Consider the following 21017-nt stretch of genomic DNA (forward strand, 5'->3'; position numbering starts at 1 on the left):
AAAGTTTCGAAAGAATTTAAATCTATTATTAGTATCTTAAATTACAATTTTTTTTCTTGTTTCATAACTTAAATAAATTCATATAAATTTGACTTAAAAACCTTTTAAATATCATTTATACTTTTTTCAATATTTTTATTTACATTTATAAATTTTTCTTTTCAACAATATATAATTATAATAAATGATCTATTTCCAAAAAGTCAAATTCACTCTTCTTATTCCCCATCTCTTTCAAGAAATATATCTCTTGATAAATGCATGTGTGATAGCATCAATCATTTATGTTTGTGTCACATATTTCATATTTAATTGAACATAAATAAATGCACAAAAGATTGATAATAATAGAGAACCATAAAACAGAAAAATATTTCTCTTTCTTTATTACTTTTTCAATTAATAAAGTTAATTCAATTGTGATAATTTATTCGTGCAATGTAACTATTTTATTTAAGAGAATATTTAGAAACTTTGACACAAGATCTAATGAATATTTTCTTTCATTTCCAACTACTTGGGTTTTATAATAAATGAAATCAATTGGTACAAGAATAGTAATTAGTTCAATTTTTAATTTGACTTGTAAAATTATATATTGAAGATAAAATCAAAGTACAGCTTCATAAATTATCGATATTGAATGCAGTTTTTTTTTTTAATCAACTTCGATTAATAATAGAGCCAGTTTTTAAATGGATGATGACGTCTTCGATGTCTCCTATTTTTGCGAGAAGCTTTCATTTTTTGTTTCTTCGCAGCTTTAGATTCTTGTGATTTCCAAATATTACATTTATTCTCAGGATTCATTGGACTTCCTAAGGGACAGTTGAATGCCTCTGCAAAAGCTTTCACATTTGATACTCCACCTATTACTCTCCAACGTCCTGGACTATGTTCATCATACTCGTACATTAAATCTTGATATTTTTTTGTCATTCGTTCACACCATACCTATCAATAGAATCATCCAGTTGTTGATTTATAGAAATACTATTCCAATGGAAATCATGAAAATTATTTTATGGTATACGTACTGTTCCAAAGGAAATGAAAAACATTTGACTATCAGAATATTCTTCAAACCCTGGCAATTTGTAATCACTTCCACCCATCTCTGTTTTAATCATTCTTATATAAGCATCGTACACTGAATCTAGACCTGTTGTGTCAGCGATATTTTCACCTCTTGTTCGTCGACCTTTACTTTGTTCCTAGAAGTAAATACCAAACAATTGAAGAATGAATCTAAAATGTATTAAAAAATATTTATACCATTCCTTCTGATTTCGATCCATTACAATTGGCTTCTGTAACTCCATAATATTCGTTGAATTGGTCTAAGAAACATTCAGCACGTTTGTAATACATGTCTAACATTGTTTTCGATATATGTGTAGACTCTCCATTCTCGCCATATGTAATTCCTTCGATAACAAATAGAAATAATTTTATAGATAAAGATTATTTTATTTAATTAATTGATATGATGTGTTGATGGTTTGCTAATTGAAATTTATTGATAGACACATTTTTTTTCTTACCATCATCATCAAAGGCATGCCCTATTTCGTGACCTATAACAACACCTGCTACTCCATAATTTACAGACCTAATGGATAAACACACAAATAGATGTAAATAAATCAGTTTAATGCATTTATTAGTCAAATAATAATATTAATATTTACCATGGAAGTTTCGATGTAAACAATGGAGGTTGGAAATCAGCCGCTGGTAAATCTGAGGGAATAATATTTTTATTAACTCTATCAGATATTCTTTTAATGAATAAATAAAAAAAGTTTCAATAATTATCGTCACTTACAAATGGCATTGGATTCAGGATCATATGCTGCGTTTACTTCTGTTGGATCCATAAAATTCCTGTAGAAATTGATTTGTAAATTTACTGTTTTATATTATTAAATTTAAAAAAAGAAATACTTACGTAGCTACACCAACATAATCAAAATCATCTAGACCAAATCTCATACGCAGCCATAATTTTAATTCATATTTTTCATAGCTCAGCATGTTATCAAAGTGATCAGATCCAATGATCAACTGGAACAAAGAATCAAGTCATGTTATTTAATGAAAATTTAAATCAATCTTAATCGTCATCAATCCTTACCCCTTTATAAGAGTTAATGATGATTGTTTGATTATTAAACCAACTTGGGAACCCAAGTTCCATTTTGAGTTTTTCAAGTTTCTCAATTACTAATTTTTTGGTTTCATCATCCATCCAAGTAGAGGCTTGAATTTCTTTTTGCATTTGTTTACGAATATTTTTAACCATTGTGTGTCCCTATCCAATAAGATAAAAAATTAAAGTCCATTTAAAAATGAGAATAAATATTACTTACAGCATTGTCAATGTCGTCTGAGAAATATTTTTGAGCGAATGCATAGCCAGCAGCAGGCATCAGCTTCATCTCTGTTATACATTCAAGCCATCTATAAAAGCACCGTGAATATTTAATCAATTTCTCATTAATAAATAAAAAAAATAAACCTAAGTTCACCTTGGAGAACGTTCTTTAACTCCCAAAACATTGTCCATCAACATGAAAATTGCATCTCTCATGTCTTCTGTGGTATATTGAAGTACTTTGCTGATGAAGTGCCAATGCATATAATTGATCACTGTTCTTTTTGGAGTTTCATTTAAAAGCTCAGTTAATTTAATATAATACTCGGGATTTTGAACATGCAAAACCATAGAATTATTAAGAATGTAATCAACTGAATCAAATAAAGTAGAAAGTAGTTCATGGAAGTTAATCTGAAAATTAATAGATTTAATAAATATGATTAATTATTAATATAATAATTAATTTAATTGATGTTTACCATTTGAATGTCTGAATCTTTATCTTCTTGACTGCTTTCTTCACTTGACATTGCTGCTAGTGTCACATTTTTACGATACTCTTTGACAAATTTATGAAATGGCATTGCAATACTGCCTTCTAAATTACTGATCTAAAAATTGATTTGTATTTATTAATATATAGTTTTTTAATCATGGTAGAGAGCGTTTATTATTTTACCATATATAACTTCTTTTCAAACTCAACCAAATCTTGTACATCTTGCTCAATCATTTCCTCGGTAACATCAGCTTTAGTATAATCTGCAAATAATAATGCCACACCTTTTACGAGGGTAGCATATGCTTCATAATTATCAATATCATAATCTCTGTATTCTGATGGAAGTTTATTTTGTAATGGCAGATCTCCTGGTTGCATCTTTTATAAAAAAAATAAATAAATAAATAAGTGATGATCAAAACGTAGAAAAAGAAAATCTGAATTTTTATATTACTTCTAGTTGAAATTTTTTTGCTGCAGGAGAAAATGTAAAAAATACATAAGATCCTATGATTTCCAGGTAATGCTGTTCTATGTCTTGCCATGAATTTTGATTTTCATCCCACTCTTGAGGATCTATAGCTATGGGCCATCCTCCTACTTGCATCAAAACTGATTCTATTGGTGTTAGACTTCGTTTATTAAGTGTATCTATTAACAACAAGTACATTTTAAAACAAGTCTTATTTTTTTATTCCAATATCAAGGTAGTTTGGCATCCACATATTGGTAGTCAAAACAGTAACGATTATTTTAAATTGTTTTGATGAGACATGACTTTAAGTAATTATTTTTCCTAAACAATGTTGTAGAAGAATCTTTTTTTTTCTCTTAACTTATAGAAATATGATCTTGCAGATCAATTAAAATAAAAGGGTTGTCAACTGTCAGCCTGTCAATGCCAAACTACCTTAAATAGAACTTGGAATAATATATCAACCTATATCCAAACATGCTTGGTACCATTTCTTAGCCTGTCTTACAGGTAAAATTTCATTTGTCAGAGGTTTCTCTTCGAGGATTTCTGTAAAACATTTCTCAAGTCAGCAAAATCTAAAATTATCAGGCAAATATTACTTGAGTCTATCATAATACCTTTGAGTCGACGGAAAATAACTTCTTGAAATGATTCAAGTCGATTCCAATTGGGTTGATATGGTGGAATTATATCAAGTGTCAATGATCCACAAACATGATCATAAAAATTGTTACATGGATCCACAGACTTATTCATACTTTTCTTGAATTCATTAGCTAGTAAAATCATTTCATCATTACATCATCATTAATCTTTTTATTATATTTAAAAAACATATTACTTACCAACAATTCGACATTCTTTTGAAGTACAGACACGAGATTCATCTCCTTTTACGAGATCTTCAACATCCGGTCCTTCATCCATGTCGAATAGCCAACCAAGTCTTTTAATAGAATCATCATCTTCCCACTTCTTGACATATTTGGAGAAAACTTGATGGTTGACGACACTCAACAAACTGGGATAATAAAATTTCATGAATGAGTGACATTAGTGTAATAATAGTTTATTCGCTTAGAATATTGACTATTTATACGTACATCAAAAGTTTCAAAATCATTTCTATTTATTTTATATTTACACATCCACTCTTTTGATTAACATCCAACGAAATGTAGCTAATTATTTTCCACTGTCTATTTGAAGCATTTTAAAAGCGGATGAGCCTTGATGAATTTCCGATGATAAGCGTTATTTTGCAACTTGCATCCTCATTAAATGATATCAATAATTTTTATATTCAATTGCAAGGTAATGATATAACTCATGTAATATTATCAATATAATTATATTTATAGAATAGAAACTTTCAAGTATTTTATTGAAATATTTGACTGGTAATATTTTTTATACGTCATAACTTCATGTTTAGTTAGAGAGAAAACTAACAAAAGTTTTCATTTTATTTTTATTTTTATTTTAATGATGAATTGTTGATTATATCCTTCAAATTGAATTAATCATTATTCAATATGACTTTAATTCTCATGTAATCTATCATTGTTTATTAAATAATTGTCAGAGAATAAAATCATTTATTTTATTACTGCCATGCAATTGTGGTGAAAATATAAAATAATATGTCTGACAAATACGTAAGACCAAGTAAGATAGATCTAATATGCAATTTTCCATCATGAGTGTCCACTTTCATTCTACTCTTCAATATCCATTGTGAATGGCTATTCTTCTAGTGCCATTAGAATTGATTTTATTGAGTTTATAGCAAGTGTTTAAAGAACTTCGATTTTATGCAATAATACTTCAGTAAATAGCTATTGAAAAAAAATTCAATCAAATAAAAGTATTTTTTTCTTTATTTCTATTTATTCATGTGCATATGAAAAATTTTAAAAAAAATTATTACAATTGATGAAATTTTTTTAGATTTTTTATAATTGGAATATATTTATTTTATTTATCCTTTATAAATAAAAACTTTTTTAATTATCTTGTGAAACAATTGTATAAAAAAATTCTCATTATATTTATTCTTTATAAAAATTCATACTTTAAATATGTCATTCAAACAAAAAGCTTTGTGAATATTTTTTGTGTAGACCGTTTTTGTTCTTATTCTATCGATTTCACAACGAATTGTATTTATATAAATAATTTATTTACGATTTAATAATGTTAATATCAATACAAGTATGAAATATTTTAATAATTATTTCCTACTGTTCTATATTTTTTTCAAATTTTTAGTTACAGCTCATCGTTTGTTTAATATTCAAATGTAGAAATTAGAAAGTATTGGAAAATTTGGTTATATATAACTACGTTTACTTGGGTATCATCATTTTTTTATTGATTTGAAATTCTCTACTACATTTCCTATCATAGCAAATCTAAATTATTGGAAAAATAATATGTATCGACATTTGGACCAGGACCTATTTATCTACGCCTGAACTGAATAATATATCATAGATATATAAAAACTTTTCAATTATTCTATCCTCTTTATTTTATCAAAAAAAAAAATCCATGAATTTTCCTTAAACAGACAATTTATAACCTATGATTATATTCAATGAACAATTGAAATTCTGATAATCCTTGATATGATCCATAAATTTTCCAGTATTTAATTAATTATTAAATTTAAAAAAAAAATACAATACTCCATTCAATGAATTTATTGAAGGCATTTTTTTATTTTGTACTGATCAGAAAATCTCATAAATAATATTGAAGCTTTTAATTTATTTGCTGCAATTTCCTCAGTCCTTTTATATAACCAATATGATTTATTGATTTCCTTTAAAATATCCATCATGTTGAATGGTTAAATATAAATTAACTGATACCAGAAACAGTAAATATGAACAAGTATGTGGAAAAATATATAAAACTAGCTTCATAATATATTTTTTTTACTTTATTCAAATATATTAGACATTTATATATGATTTATTTCATTAAACTGAACAGAAATATACTCCAACTGTATTACAGAATAAATTTATTCATTGCTGTCGTAGAATGATGATCTAAATGTGGGAAATTACCACTTCAAAACCCATGGATAACGATAATTCTTTTTAACCTTTTCTGATCCATCATTACTTTTAGGTTTCCAAATATCGCATTTATTTTCAGGATTCATTGGACTACCTTTAGGACACTTGAAAGCTTTTGAAAAATCATTGGTATTAGAGACTGCACCAATAACTCTTATTGGAGCTGGACTATGAACGTCATACATTTCAGACATTTTTTGAAACTCTGGTGTTGTTTTTTGACACCATAACTATAAAAAAATAGTTAATGTAAAACACTAATTTTATTAATAATTTATTTATGACTTACTGCTCCAAATGAAATGAAGAACATCTGATCATCCGTGTATTTCTCCAAACCTGGTAATTTAACAACAACATCTGGATTTTTGGCTCTCATTTTTTGATAAGCTTTCACAACTGAATGAAGACCAGTTGTATCAGCCATATTTTCTCCTCTTGTTCGTCTTCCTCTGCTTCCTTCCTATAATAATGATAATTTTAAATTGAAGAATAAAGAATGATTTATTTATAAAAAGAATTATAATGATTCTCACAAATGCATAAGGTGTTGTGTCTTCATATTCAGGTTCAGTGACACCAAAATATTCATTGAATTGCTCAAGGAAACATTCAGCTCTTTTATAATAAATCTCCATAACTTGCTTTGATATTTTTGTTAAATTTCCATCTTTTCCATAGTGAATTCCATTTATGTCGAAAGCATGTCCGATTTCGTGACCAATGACAGATCCTATTAATCCATAATTGACGACACTATAAGATTATTTAGAGATTATTTGATAATCAAACGTTAAAATGTAATTTATTGAACATATAGGTTCATACCTAGGTAGCTGTGAAGTAAATAGTGGTGGTTGGAAATCCGCAGCTGGAAGTTCTTAAAAAATAAATAATATTTTTAAAAGAATTGTATTGCACCATCTCATGTATCATTTATAAATTGTATATTTACCTATAAAATTGAAGTCAGGTGAATAAAATGCGTTAACAACAAGAGAATCTACACTGTATCTAAAATAAAAACGATTTTATTTAAAAATCAAATTTAATGAATTATTCAATTGAAATCAGTTTTAAAAAAATTATACCCTATGTCTTTCGGTTCTTCAGTATCTTTCAATACTTGTTCCCAATGTTTTTTCGTTTCGTACTTCCGGAAACTTAAAACATTGTCAAAGTGATCGTAACCAATGATGAGCTGTAAAAAAATCAATACTTGATTAATTTAAACTGATTTTTTGTAAAAAACCTGATGTATTTATAATAGCAAGTTTTTTACCCCTTTATAGTAATTTTTAACGATCGTTTTATTTTTAAATGACTCTGAATATCCAAGTAAGACTTTCATCGACTCTAATTTGTCTATTGTTACAGCTTTTGTTTCTTCATTCATCCAAACTGAAGTTGATATTTGTTCTTTCATTTCATCTCGAATATTATCAATCATTTTACGAGCCTAAGGAAGGTTTTAAATTAAATAAAAAAAAAAAGAGAAATAATAGTAAGATATTCACTTACAGTTCTTTCAACTTCTTCTGAAAAATATTTCTTGACAAAGGCATAAGCTTGAGCTAATTCCAATTTTACCTCTTTTGTACATTCAAGCCATCTGAATAATTAAAAATCATCATTACATAATAACATCTAATCATTCATCAATTTATTATTTACTTTTAAAGCATCAAGATGCTACGATAAATTAGACCTACCTTGGTTCTCTCTCCATAACACCATATTCATGTTTTTTATATTTATGGAACTCATTTCTCATTTTCTCTGTTGTGTAAACAAGCATGTCACTTACAAAGTGCCAATGTAAGTAATTCACTGTAACCAATATTTTTATTATTTACTGGCATGATAATTGAGTACATATTTATAAAGAAACTTTGACAACTTACCGATGGTGCGTTTAGAAGTTTTATTGATCAAGTCAGTAACCTTGGCATAGAAGCTCAAAGGTCGACCCATTATGTACCAAGATGTATTAACAGGCATATTAATCATATCAAATTTACTTTGTATTAATCTTCTGAAATTGATCTGGAATATCGAATAATTACTTGTTGGAAAGAAACAAGTTGTTGAGTTGATATTAGTTTTAGATAGTTGCTAATGCTATACTGACCTTAGCTAAATTTCGACCCAATTGAGCATTAACTTTATCATCATATCTTTCAACAAATTCTTCAATAGTATCATAACTATCATCACTTTTGTCATCATTGCTAACATCGTCAACATCTTTAACATCATCATCTCCAACATCTTCATCATCATTATCATCATTATCATCATCATTATCATCACTATCATCATCATTATCATCATCATTTTCATTATCAATGTGCTTCTCCACATCATCAGATGTATCGAGCTTGCAAAGAATTTATTTAATGTAAATATTTTATTCAAGGAATATAAATAATTACCCAAATTTATTATCTATAAAAAATACCATATATAATCCTTTTTCAAACTCGATCAAGTCCTTAAGGTCTTTCTCTAGCATAGTTTCTGACACATTAGCCCTATTATGGTCAATGAACATCTGGACAATATTTTTAACAAGTTTCTTATATTCATCGTATTCATTTGCTGTGTAATTTCTGTACTTCAGTGGAAGTTTGTTCATCAAAGGAAGGTCCATTGTTTCAATCTACATTGAAAATAATTTAAAATATTCAAATTTTTTTGGTTAAACTAATTTTTAATTAATATCAAACCTAATTACATACCCTTACTTGAGAACCCGCCCATGATGGTTTAATATCGAAAAATATATGTGAACCAGTAAGATGGAAATAATGTTGTTCGATTCTCTGCCATGAATGTCCATTTTCATCCCATTCCTCAACGTCTATTGTCATCGGCCATCCTCCAAGTTGCATTAATATTGACTCTAGAGGTTTAATACCTCTTTTTTCAAGGGTATCTACAGAGAAATTTTTATCATTCTTCCTGTTGGAATTCTTTCTTAAATTATTCATAAATGAAACTAGATTCTTTTTTACCTGTATCCATACAAGCTCGATACCATTTTTTCGCTTGTCTCACCGGTAAAATATCACTCTTTTTGGGTTCTACTTCCAATATTCCTATCAAATAAACATCACTTACATTAATTATCTCAAATATATTCATTCTCACTCTGATTATATGTCTTTTTATTCACCTTTGATTCGACGATATACAGTGTGCTGAAACATCAGTGGCCTACTCCACATCATAGTATATCCAGGAATTTTATAATTTGTTTGCCAGGATCCACAAATGAAATCATAGAAATTGTTACAAGGATCAACATTTTCGTCAATTCCCTTCAAAAATTCTTTCGCTGAAGACATAAACATTTCTTATTATCAAAAGACTCAACATAAAATTTTTAATATTAAGTCAACATTTCATAGTAAATCCAACTATTTTATTTCTCTCAGTGCAGTGAACTTTGTTTATTGTTTTTCATGAAACTTTATATTACTAAAATGTTTCAAAATTTCCCAAAATAATTTTTTTTAAACAAAAAGTAATTATTATTAATTACACTAAGCTTTGTTTTAATTGATTGAAAATTATATAATAAATTATGATTTATGGCTATGTAAATTTATTTATTAATTTTTAATTAATAAACAGATTTGTTTTGTGGATAATTAAAAACATTTTAGTAATATAATGTTACATAAAAAACAATAAATAAAATTTCCCGAACAATCTACAATTTGAGGAACGAAATTTTTTTTCAATATCATAATATAATACGTACCTAAAATTTCACATTCATTGGTTTTACAAACTCTTTGTGTTTTATTCTCTGGAGTAACAACGTCATTATCATCATCAAGTAGCCAACGAAAATCATTTTTATCACGAATGTCATCATCCCAATCAACGTGTTTATGATGTTTAAAATGTTTTGAAAATACTACATTGGTAACAAACAATAAAACTCTGAAAAAAAATTAAACCAATAATTTAGTGATGAAAGAACAAATTTTTCACTTCACTTTAATACAATTCTAAAAAAAAAATTCTTACATTATTGCTGAATACTTCATTTTATGCCACTAAATATTCTACTGCACGTTTCAAAATTATTTCTAGCAATTCTACTTATTTATTTATACCTCTTTATAAACTTAACTAAAAAAGGATGCACCTTGGAGAACTTCCTATGATAAATGTAATATTCAATATGCATCCGTTGATAATCTGAATAATCTTTTCATTTGTTCAATAATGAATTTTGATAAGCAAAAAATCAATTCTTCCATAGAGTATGATGAGAAAATTGATAAACTCTGATTTGTGTTATTTATAGAATTGAATTCATTCCAGATTCATGACTAGCAATGTCTTATTTAACACATCTTATAATCTCCTCAAGCTATTTAATTATTAATTATTCTATTTCATCTTTCTATTAATTTTAATTGTTCAATACATTAAATTTATCAATTCTAAATAATTAATGAAAAGATCAATATTACAGTTAATATATATAAATACGTAATAGCAGGGTTTAAGGAAACTGGGAAGCCTAAAAGGTAGTTAAAAAAAAACTCATAAAACTTCATTGAATTGAATAAATTTTATTCTGACCATAAATATAATAAAACAGAATTTTCGATATTTTTTATTTTTGTAGAGAAGTAATATTACATCAAGTGTTGTGTGATATAATAAACGTAACTTCATCAATTTTGAGTTTGTAAGCTCTTGATATTCGAACCATAGTTGAATTACTTTTTTGACACGAGTGTTGCTTGTATATTTTTTAACTCTATCAATATCCTAGCCATTGATGATGAATCTTTTCGTTCAAATTGGTAGAATTTTCAGGATTCCAAATGTTACATTTATTTTCCGGATTCATAGGACTACCTCGAGGGCAATTAAAAGCTCTCGCAAAATCTTCACTATTTGCTAGTGCACCAATTGATCGTAATTGCATTGGGCTGTGAGAATCATTTTTTTCTGAAAGTTCTTTCATCTGGGGTGTTTCAATTTGACACCAAAGCTAAAAATTAGATACAATAAGTCATGAATTTTATTCAATTGTATTAATATTAGTTTATTTTGATTAACAATTAATAACTCACTGCTCCGAATGAAATAAAAAATAGTTGATCATCAGTATATTCCTCTAAACCTGGTAATTTAGAAATAATATCTGGATTCTTGGCTCTTAGATTCTGATAAGCTTTAACTACTGCATGAAGCCCTGTTGTATCAGCCACATTCTCTGCGTATGTCATAGCAGCTTTTATTCTACTCTTCAAATAAAATAATACTTCAGAATTTTTTATAAAATTACTGCAAATCGTAATGTTTTGTTTGAATGCACTTAATGTGTTTTAATATGACGTCATCTATTTAATTTGTATTGTAGTCACTTTTTAAGCAGGTTCAAGTGCATTTAAATAAAACACCTTCAAATTTGAAATTTGCAGTGAATAATGATAATAATAATAAAGTTATATAAATTTTACAAAATCTTTCCGAATGGTCTCTTCAGCATCAGCTTTAGCAGCTTCGTAATAGTTTTGAAATTGTTCAATAAAACAATAAGCGTGTTCGTAATATAATTTCAGTATTGTTTTTGTTATTTTGGCACGTTTTCCATCTTTTCCGTATGTAATTCCTGTCGTAAATTATAAATTAATTTTAATCATCAATAAAACTAATTATAAAAAATATTGTAATTTACCTTTAACATCAAAACCATGTCCAATTTCATGGCCAATTATGCTTCCTATTGATCCATAGTTGACAACGCTGCAAAAAATATTTACATAAAAGAGAATGTTATTATTTGTATTTATTTTCAATTTACCTTGGGAGTTCGGATGTAAATAGAGGAGGTTGAAAATCAGCTGCTGGAAGTTCTGTGAGAACGAATAGAATATTATTTTTTTATGAATAAAATTGATGATGATGTCATGCATTGTTTCATACCTATATTATTTCTGGAAAATCTGTAGAGTGCATTGGTAACAAGCGGGTCGAAACTGTATCTACAAAAATCATTTTATTCAGTCAATATTTAATCAAATTTTTCTCATTTATATGGTAATTAAACATACTCTCTGTCTTTGCCATCAATCATTGCATTATGCCAGCTTTGTTTAACAGAGTATTTTTTGTAACTCAAAACATTGTCGAAATAATCATATCCAATAATGAGCTAAAAAGTTGATATCAAGCTTCCATAATGATTGTAAATAAAAATAATTATTGTAGTCATTATTTGTTATGTATTACCCCTTTGTAGTAATTGATCACACGAGTTTTATTCTTGTACCACTCTGGAAATCCTAGCAATACCTCCATTGATTGCAATTTATCAATAACCAAATCTTTTGTTTCTTCATCCAACCAAGTGGCTGCTGAAATTTGTGACTTCATCTCTGCTCGAATATTTTCAACCATTCGTCGAGCCTTGAATAATTTTTTTATCATTCAAAATAGACGGAGTAATAACATCAAACAATACTTACAGTACGTTCAGCATCTGGTGAAAAATATTTTTTTACAAAAGCATAACCTGCTGCTCCTGACATTTTCATTTCATTTGCACATTCAAGCCAACTTTAACATACGTTATATTTAATAAAAATTTAAAATATAATCAATACTTTTAATTTATGAATATAATTATGACTGTTTACCGTGGTTGTGTTTCTGTGAGACCCAACTCATTCTCCATGAACTCAAAGAAAACATCTCTCACTTCTTTAGTTGTGTAAGCCAGCATATCACTCACAAAGTACCAATGTAAATAATTAACTACAGCACAATAAATTATTCTTAGCTTTGAATATGAATTAAAAATGTATTTGAAAATGTGTTGATAATTATTTAATTTACCTATTGTACGTTTGGGTGTTTTATTTAGTAAATCAGTGAGTTTAATTAAATATTTTATTTTATGAGTCATCACAGATACTAAATTATTCACCTCTGAATTTATTAAATCGAATTCATTTTTAATTAGCTTCCTAAAATTTATCTGTAAAAACAGAAATTATTTACATAATCAAAATGATACAATTAACTTGTGATGATTGATAAAAATAAAATTAAACTTACTTTGATAGTTGATTCTTCCATGGTAGCATTGACTGCATTTTCATATTCTACAATAAATTCTTCAATAGATTGCCACTCATCAGGACTATGATCATCTCGAAAGATCTTTTCCAATTGTTTCTCAAAGGCAACTAAATTTTCCACGTCCAGTGATAATGCACTTTTAAAAACATCAGCTTTATTATGTTCAATAAATATTTGAACAATTTTTTTGATGAGTTTCACGTATTCATCATATTTATTTGAAGAGTATTTTCTGTATTCTGATGGAAGTTTGTCGAATAAAGGTAGATTTCTGGCTCGAATCTATCATCAAATTATCATCATTAAAAAAAAATAATTGCTTTACATTTTTTTGGAATTTCTTGATGATACTTACCATGATTAATTTATCATCTACCATCACTGGTTTAATATCGAAAAATATATGTGAACCAGTAAGATGGAAATAATGTTGTTCGATTCTCTGCCATGAATGTCCATTTTCATCCCATTCCTCAACGTCTATTGTCATCGGCCATCCTCCAAGTTGCATTAATATTGACTCTAGAGGTTTAATACCTCTTTTTTCAAGGGTATCTACAGAGAAATTTTTATCATTCTTCCTGTTGGAATTCTTTCTTAAATTATTCATAAATGAAACTAGATTCTTTTTTACCTGTATCCATACAAGATTGATACCATTTTTTTGCTAGTCTCACTGGTAAAATATCACTCTTTTCGGGTTCCACTTCCAATATTGCTGTTCAATAATCAATATTATAAGTATCTATGTAGATAATTATCTTAATTGTATATGTCTTTTTATTCACCTTTAATTCGACGATATACAGTGTGCTGAAACATAAGTGGTCTATTCCAGAATGACATGTATCCAGGTATTTTATAGTTATTTTTATATTCTCCACACATAAATTCATAAAAATTATCACATGGGTTGACACTTTTATTCATACCCTTCAAAAATTCTCTCCCTAAAATGTGATTTTTATTCAGTGGCTTTCATCAAGCTAATCAATCAACAAATTTGCTAATTAATGTATCGATATGATGGTTTGTAACATACCTAAAATTTTACACTCGTCTGTTTGACAAACATTGATCTCTTCATCATCATTGTCCACCACTTCATTATCAGTTATCCACTTGGGTTTATGATTTTCGTTCCATGGTTTAATATGTTTAGTGAATACTGAATCTGCTAATAATAACAAAACTCTGAAACAAATAAAGACTTTTAGGTATTGTTTTTTTACTTATTTAATAACAAAAATTAATTCCTTACATTGATATTTGATATTTCATCTTGCCGCAATAGTTGAAAATTTTGTTCAAAATGATTTATTTATACTCATTCATTTCCTCGGTTAATTAATATGTACTTCAAACAGCTATTGATGATAATGATATCTTCTATATGCATCCGTTGATAGTTTTACAATTGGAATTTTTCAATAGTGTTACACGGAACAGATAAATAGAAATAATCATGTAGGAAATAAATAAATAAATAGATGAGATAATAACAATTAGCTTTCTTTCCATTTCTATCAAATCAATCAATACGATTGTGAATAATTTCATTCATTATACACACTGTGCACTTTGATGTATTTTTAAAAAAGAAACAATTATATTATTAAAATTGTAATTAATCAAACTGAATCGGTCCTTTATTATAACATGATCAATTAATTTGATACAGAAATGACCACAATTTCATTCGTTAATCATTAATATTATTAATTTAATAATAATTAAAATAAATTCAACATATGCATAAAAGCTGATTGATTTTATTTCTTTTAGTTTTATTCATCAAGGGAGATTTTAAAAATTTTATGCTTGTTATAACTCTTAATTTATATTTTTCATCAGATATGATAAATGTTCGTTAAATATTAAAATTTTCATATAACATAATACTTTTGAGATGATAATATACGGCTTCCTAAAACATATGAATTTTACTTTATTCCACAGTACATCCAGGGATTTTGTTGTAAGATTTAAATGATCCACGTATGAACTCATAGAAATTATGATAGGGATTGACGCTTTTATTCGTGCTATGTATGAATTCTTTGTCTAAATTAATTTTTAAATTAATTCAATTTAATAAAAATTCCATCATGGAAAAGTTTTCATTGGTGATTTGTGTAAAGCAATATATAATTAAAATATTCCTAAATAAAATAAAGATAAAGCTGACAAGTTTATGCTGTTATTTGTTTTTGAATTATTAAAAAATGGTAATAAAGATAAATAATTAGATTGATGTTTGCTATTATAAATTTGATTTTTATATTGACCCAATTACAATAACTTCTTAATGGGAAGTTAATAAAATTACCTAATTATGTATTAAAAATTAGGAAGCTTGAAACTTTAACTAAATAATAAATGTTTTATTTTAATGTTCAAGCTGTCGTGTTACTCATACTTGCTGTGGTATTTATTTCTTCCAACAAACGTTATCTTGACGAAACCTGGCACTGCCAAGACATTTATTTGATTTTAATATTCATGGGGAAGTAATTCAGCTGATGATGCAGTAGACTCTGAATTTTATTTCAAAAACGTGCACATCTTGAACTATCATTCCAATAGATAAAATAATTTTAGCTGTCAAATAGTAAATGTAAATGAGTGTTAAATTTAATGACACTTTAGCTTTAATAAAGCAGTCGTTGTAGGGAAAACTGGTATTAACCCTAGTTGCTCCGGACACCAGTGAGTTGGCGTAATCGAGTTTATCAAGATTTCACAGTTTCATTCTCCTCAGTAGAGTAAACCAAAACATATTTCCACTTTTGAACTTATACCAGTTGTTTGCTGTTTTCTCAAGTTTTCAGATTTTTTTCTATTTTTGTTTTCACCTTTTTTCTCACCCTTTTTCCCTTTTTTAGTATTTCTGCTTGCACGTACGTTCTGAAACTTTTTCGATTTAACCACTAAGCCAACCAAGATATGACCAATATATCCTCATGAGGTTATTATCAAATAACTTTGTTCTTTTGACGTGATCACATCTTGTGATATCGCCTACTCCAAAGATAATCATGGTAAATATTTCAATTCCTTACCTGATTTACTATATTTTTTACAATAAAAGTCCAACCATTTTAGATTTAAGATTTATATTTTAGTTTTCCTAGATGAAATTACATCTCAAAGTATATTAAGAGAATAATCCTTGGCTGTTTTTTTGTCTCTCTTCCTTCTCATCTATACCAAGTGCTTAAGTCTGCTATTGTATATATATAGCAACGGGTATTTTGATAAAATAAAGTAACTCAGTGTCTGACACTAAGAATACCACATTTAATCCACTAATCTCTACACAGGATTACTCGGGAATATTAAAAGATCATTTACTTCTTGTCTAACGGCATTTATTATACACGTAGTAAATCTTAATCTGGTACTGGTGCAGTATCCTAAATGGGACTAAGGTGTAACTAGGAGTTGTTGCATAGCAGAATTGTCAATATTTTAATATTTAGTGACGCATCCACAATAAACATCTCAGCAAGTAGTAACGCCCGGTTCAAAATATACCTTCAGGTAACTACTTCAAGTCTTGATTAACTTACCCTTATCCTAAGTTTGTACTCAGTAAATATCGCATAAATTCACTGGAACACAAATTAACAGAATATTCGCGTAGATAGGGTGAAAATACTACTACATGAATAATAAATACAGTTTGTGAGAACAGAAGAGATATTTAGCAAGTATATAAAGAGCTCCCTCGAGAAATATTTCCCGCAGGGGGCGTTAACGGTATTCCTCAAGGGAAAGAAAGAATAGAGAAGAGGAAGAAAAGTAAAACGGAAATACTACTCTATTGTATGCCACGACTTGCTATGTGAAAACGAGCAATATAAATGTCTTCTACCAGCAGGATTCGAATGCTTATATCGTCCGTCAAGGGTAATTGTAATATATAAACCCAACCCAAGTCGTCTTTTCTTGTCATGCTATTAAATTTCACGATATAGAAATTTATCGCTCCCTACGTGCCCTGATAAAATCTCACTGCGACACCAACCTAACGCAAGTCTGCATCCGTTTATTATCTTTTTTTCTTTCATTTTCATACTATAATTCATTGAATTCTCTTTCATTCATAATAGATATTACCACTTTGTAATTATTAATATATTCAATATTCAAGCTGTGTTAAAAATAAATAAGTATTATTATTATTTTCTACATATATATTAATAAAATCAAAAATTGAATAAATTAGATATAATTGTTAATTGCATATTTAAATTATTTCTGACATTAATACTACGTGTTTACTAATTTTTATTATTTTTCTACTCCATGAGTTTTATAATTTATCTTTCATTTCTATTACTTTCTGATTATCATTTTAATTGCACAATATTTCTATCACTTTGAACACCAACTTGAATTGTTGATTACATTTAATTGAGAAATGTTTAAAGTAAATATCAACGAGTAATCAATAATTTTTTTTTTTTTATTTTTTAACAGTTCAATTTAATCTTTCAATGAACTTTAAAACTTGTATTTAATGAATAATTGAAATAAAGTAATTATTTATCAAGTATTTATTAATTAAATCAATTATTAATGATATTATTAAATTGAAGCATTTAATATTATTTTATAGTTAATTTATAGCAGATGGGTAAATTAATTTTTCTGTAGTAAATAGATGAAAGAAAAAAAAAATACTCCATTTAACTTTAATTAATTTCTTTACAACTTCCGTCTTGGAGAAAAAGTGAATTCTGTCCAGGTGAATTTCATGATTATATTAAAAAGTTTAAATAACAAAGCTTATAAGTATTTAAAGTTAAAAGTGTATCAATAACAAAATTAAAAGTATAATAGGGAGGTGAATATTTTTTCATAAATATGCATTACATAAGTCAATCGAATGGGGTTCAACCCTTTTCCCTTCTTACTTTACCGAGATCTTAATTAACTTTATTTCGAAGAATGTCGAGTCTCTCAACCTAACAGTCTAATCGTGCAAACGCATCTACGCCTTCGGCGAATCGCCTCCCTATCTGTTCTTTACCAAGCCAAAAGAAAGAGCTAGAGAAGAAGTGGATAGAAAAGGATACAAGTCAACTTTTTGCGCAAAATCACCAAGAATACAAGCCTGGAATTGGAAAGTTACAAGGAGGGGTTTACTCTTAGTTCTATACGTTCTGAGAACGCTCAAGATTATTTATTTATTTCCGTCTACATTCTTTTTTATTCCTTCTTTTGCGACATGCAATCGGCTTACGTATTTGAGCCCAGTCTTGAGGATATCGAAGATCTATCTTGCATCCTTTTACGTGTTTCCGATAATTTTTCTACTTCGTAAAGGGTAAATACAACACTGTAGCAAGTTTGCCGGTTATATTACACAAAAGACTCCGAATGCCAAGTTTTATCTAAATAATCAAAGGTTTACTTTACTTTCATAAGCTCTAAAAATTGAAGAATGCTACGATAATAACTATTACTGAGTTAATGAACTTGGATGTTCATTTCATTTAGCAGAGAAGAAAATTTACCCCTTGGCTATCATTATTTAACCCTTCTTGAATTTATAATAAATTTATCATGCCTTTACAAACGAATTTTACATTATTTTATTAAGCCGAGTGTCATGATCAAACGTTATTTAATTCCTCTTTTCTATTTTACACTTTTTTTCTTGGAAATTCAACTTGCAAAGTCCTAAACTCTCTTTAATTAGTCATTCTGCTTGGTAGAGACACCAAGTAATTTTAGTCTCGTTCTTCTCCTGGCGCTTCGTTTGCAAAGCAATTCATTATCAAAGTGAATTCTAGACTTTGACCAACTCACATTTCCTCATCATACCCATCAACTCCCTTTTTGTCTTCTTTTTCTGTCTGCCAATTTTTATATAAAGAATTTTCTTTATATCAAATAATAAACCCACCAAAGTCTATCTATGATTATTTTTATAAACAAAATCCATCATCATTCTTATTTCGACGAGATTGACCTCTCTATATCTGTAAGACTCACCAACAAATACAATAACCATTTCCGTAGAGGGTATACTGTGGTCTTATATATCTATAGTTGCTTCGGGATCTATCTTAAGGTTCTAGCATATCTACTTTCTTCTCCTCCTCATTCTACCTTTATAGAATAGGGTACAGAAGCTCTCACCCTCAACGACTTTGTAATCTTCTTGATAGTCCCTCGAGTATCCTGATGGTTTCTCGAGACGCTTCTGATACTACAAATCCTCTTGTGAACGATGTTTTCATCTAGAAAATTAGCTAATGAAAAAGAGATATCAATTTTTTGTACTAATTACTTGTTTTTCGTTTAATCTAAGAAAAAAAAAAATATCTTGTATTTTTATAACAATTAAAGTCATCAACATTGAACACTGTGTATAAATTTATGATACAGATGAAACTAATCGTGAAATTTCTGAAGCATAATAATGGAATGGAGAGAACAAAGGGCGAGGGTCAACTATCTATAAACAAGAGTTAATTATTTCCTGCAATAATGACAGAGTTAACGAAAAAGAAGATATTAGTGTCTAGGTCGATGGAATTCAATGTAATGAACAAGTTTAATGAATGTTCACAAGATCTCATAAAAGCTCTTAATTATTTCATTTTCTTTCTCTTTCTACTTCAACCATCTCCAGGTTGATTTATTCTTTTAAGTACAGTAATGTGGTCAATATAATACTATCGATGTAATCTACTTGATAGCACTGAAATCCAAGACATTTTACATAAAGAAAATGACCATAAGCCTGTATTATTTTCAATTGGTTCTATAAATATAATGAATACAATAATGATATTTTTAAAAGTCAAGTCAAATATTATTATAACTAAATTCTAATACATGCAACATGAGACTCAGATAAGAATATGCAGTAAATTTATATAACCGTATAATATCTACTTTATTTGAGAAGTCACGAAGTAAAAGCTAATCAGCTTTACATACGACTACATTTAAGTTAAGTAGAAATAGTCTGTGCAACTAAAGTAGTTGTTCGTAACCAAACTATGTCCACTTGAAAAGGCTAGAGATGAAACCTCACAACCTCTTTAGTATTAGGACCCATGAGGGTTAGTCTAGTTCTACCCTATCTCGCTTTCTGACGTTATAACACGACTCTGAATTGTTAATTCTGATTATATTCTCCTAGACGTCCAGACACAACGTAGCTGGAGACTTGCCCTTAATGTACCTTCATTTATGTCAAGACTGAATTATGCAAGTGAAACTGTAGAGTCGTTAACGTGACTTTCAAGAAGTCGTTAAGGGTCTTTGAATCTTCTGTCGATCGATTGTAGACACATTCAATATTTCTGGAACACAAAACTATTGCTATTAACATAAATGATCTCAATTTTCACTTATAACTGTGCCAAGTAAGCTACTAGTATAGGTCATGCTTTAAGATATTTCGATTGCTTTGTATCATATCAA

At 28.0% G+C, this 21017-nt stretch overlaps 2 protein-coding genes across 2 annotated transcripts; both read right to left on the reverse strand.

Moving 5' to 3' along the window:
• Positions 1-555: 555 nt before the first annotated feature.
• On the reverse strand, positions 556-10552 carry LOC118069288 (uncharacterized). Its single transcript, XM_035087286.1, has 33 exons — positions 10491-10552; positions 10219-10403; positions 9628-9789; positions 9467-9550; positions 9191-9387; positions 8911-9111; positions 8581-8829; positions 8354-8495; positions 8162-8279; positions 7971-8061; positions 7732-7908; positions 7541-7650; positions 7405-7463; positions 7278-7329; positions 6986-7205; positions 6739-6912; positions 6438-6679; positions 4206-4381; positions 3978-4136; positions 3823-3906; positions 3337-3533; positions 3060-3260; positions 2860-2991; positions 2532-2791; positions 2373-2463; positions 2138-2314; positions 1952-2067; positions 1829-1887; positions 1692-1743; positions 1545-1612; positions 1276-1427; positions 1038-1214; positions 556-954 (listed from the first exon to the last, which is right to left on the reverse strand). Exons 1-33 carry the CDS (start codon positions 10508-10510, stop codon positions 673-675), a joined length of 4866 nt encoding a protein of 1621 aa, XP_034943177.1. The 5' UTR covers positions 10511-10552; the 3' UTR covers positions 556-672.
• Positions 10553-11028: 476 nt separating this feature from the next.
• LOC118069223 (neprilysin-1-like) lies at positions 11029-14879 on the reverse strand. The gene is made up of 17 exons (XM_035087191.1): positions 14830-14879; positions 14611-14762; positions 14357-14518; positions 14203-14286; positions 13924-14123; positions 13545-13850; positions 13323-13464; positions 13124-13241; positions 12953-13043; positions 12717-12893; positions 12539-12639; positions 12411-12469; positions 12289-12340; positions 12163-12230; positions 11945-12096; positions 11555-11728; positions 11029-11472 (listed from the first exon to the last, which is right to left on the reverse strand). Exons 1-17 carry the CDS (start codon positions 14847-14849, stop codon positions 11239-11241), a joined length of 2292 nt encoding a protein of 763 aa, XP_034943082.1. The 5' UTR covers positions 14850-14879; the 3' UTR covers positions 11029-11238.
• Positions 14880-21017: the final 6138 nt, after the last annotated feature.

Source organism: Chelonus insularis, unplaced genomic scaffold (genome assembly GCF_013357705.1).
Source record: "Chelonus insularis isolate UGA/USDA-ARS -01 unplaced genomic scaffold, ASM1335770v1 contig_406_pilon, whole genome shotgun sequence".
Classification (NCBI taxonomy): Eukaryota; Metazoa; Arthropoda; class Insecta; order Hymenoptera; family Braconidae; genus Chelonus; species Chelonus insularis.

What these genes read in the sequence shown, in the direction of transcription:
- LOC118069288 (XM_035087286.1), bottom strand. Translation starts at nt 10,510, where the DNA reads ATGAAGTATTCAGCAATAAT. An exon ending in TATTTTCCGTCGACTCAAAG is followed by an intron (nt 3,907 to 3,977) that starts GTATTATGATAG and finishes AATGTTTTACAG; the next exon opens with AAATCCTCGAAGAGAAACCT. An exon ending in TCATTAACTCTTATAAAGGG is followed by an intron (nt 2,068 to 2,137) that starts GTAAGGATTGAT and finishes TCTTTGTTCCAG; the next exon opens with TTGATCATTGGATCTGATCA.
- LOC118069223 (XM_035087191.1), bottom strand. Translation starts at nt 14,849, where the DNA reads ATGAAATATCAAATATCAAT. An exon ending in AGACGAGTGTAAAATTTTAG is followed by an intron (nt 14,519 to 14,610) that starts GTATGTTACAAA and finishes ATCACATTTTAG; the next exon opens with GGAGAGAATTTTTGAAGGGT. An exon ending in TGGAAGAATCAACTATCAAA is followed by an intron (nt 13,465 to 13,544) that starts GTAAGTTTAATT and finishes CTGTTTTTACAG; the next exon opens with ATAAATTTTAGGAAGCTAAT.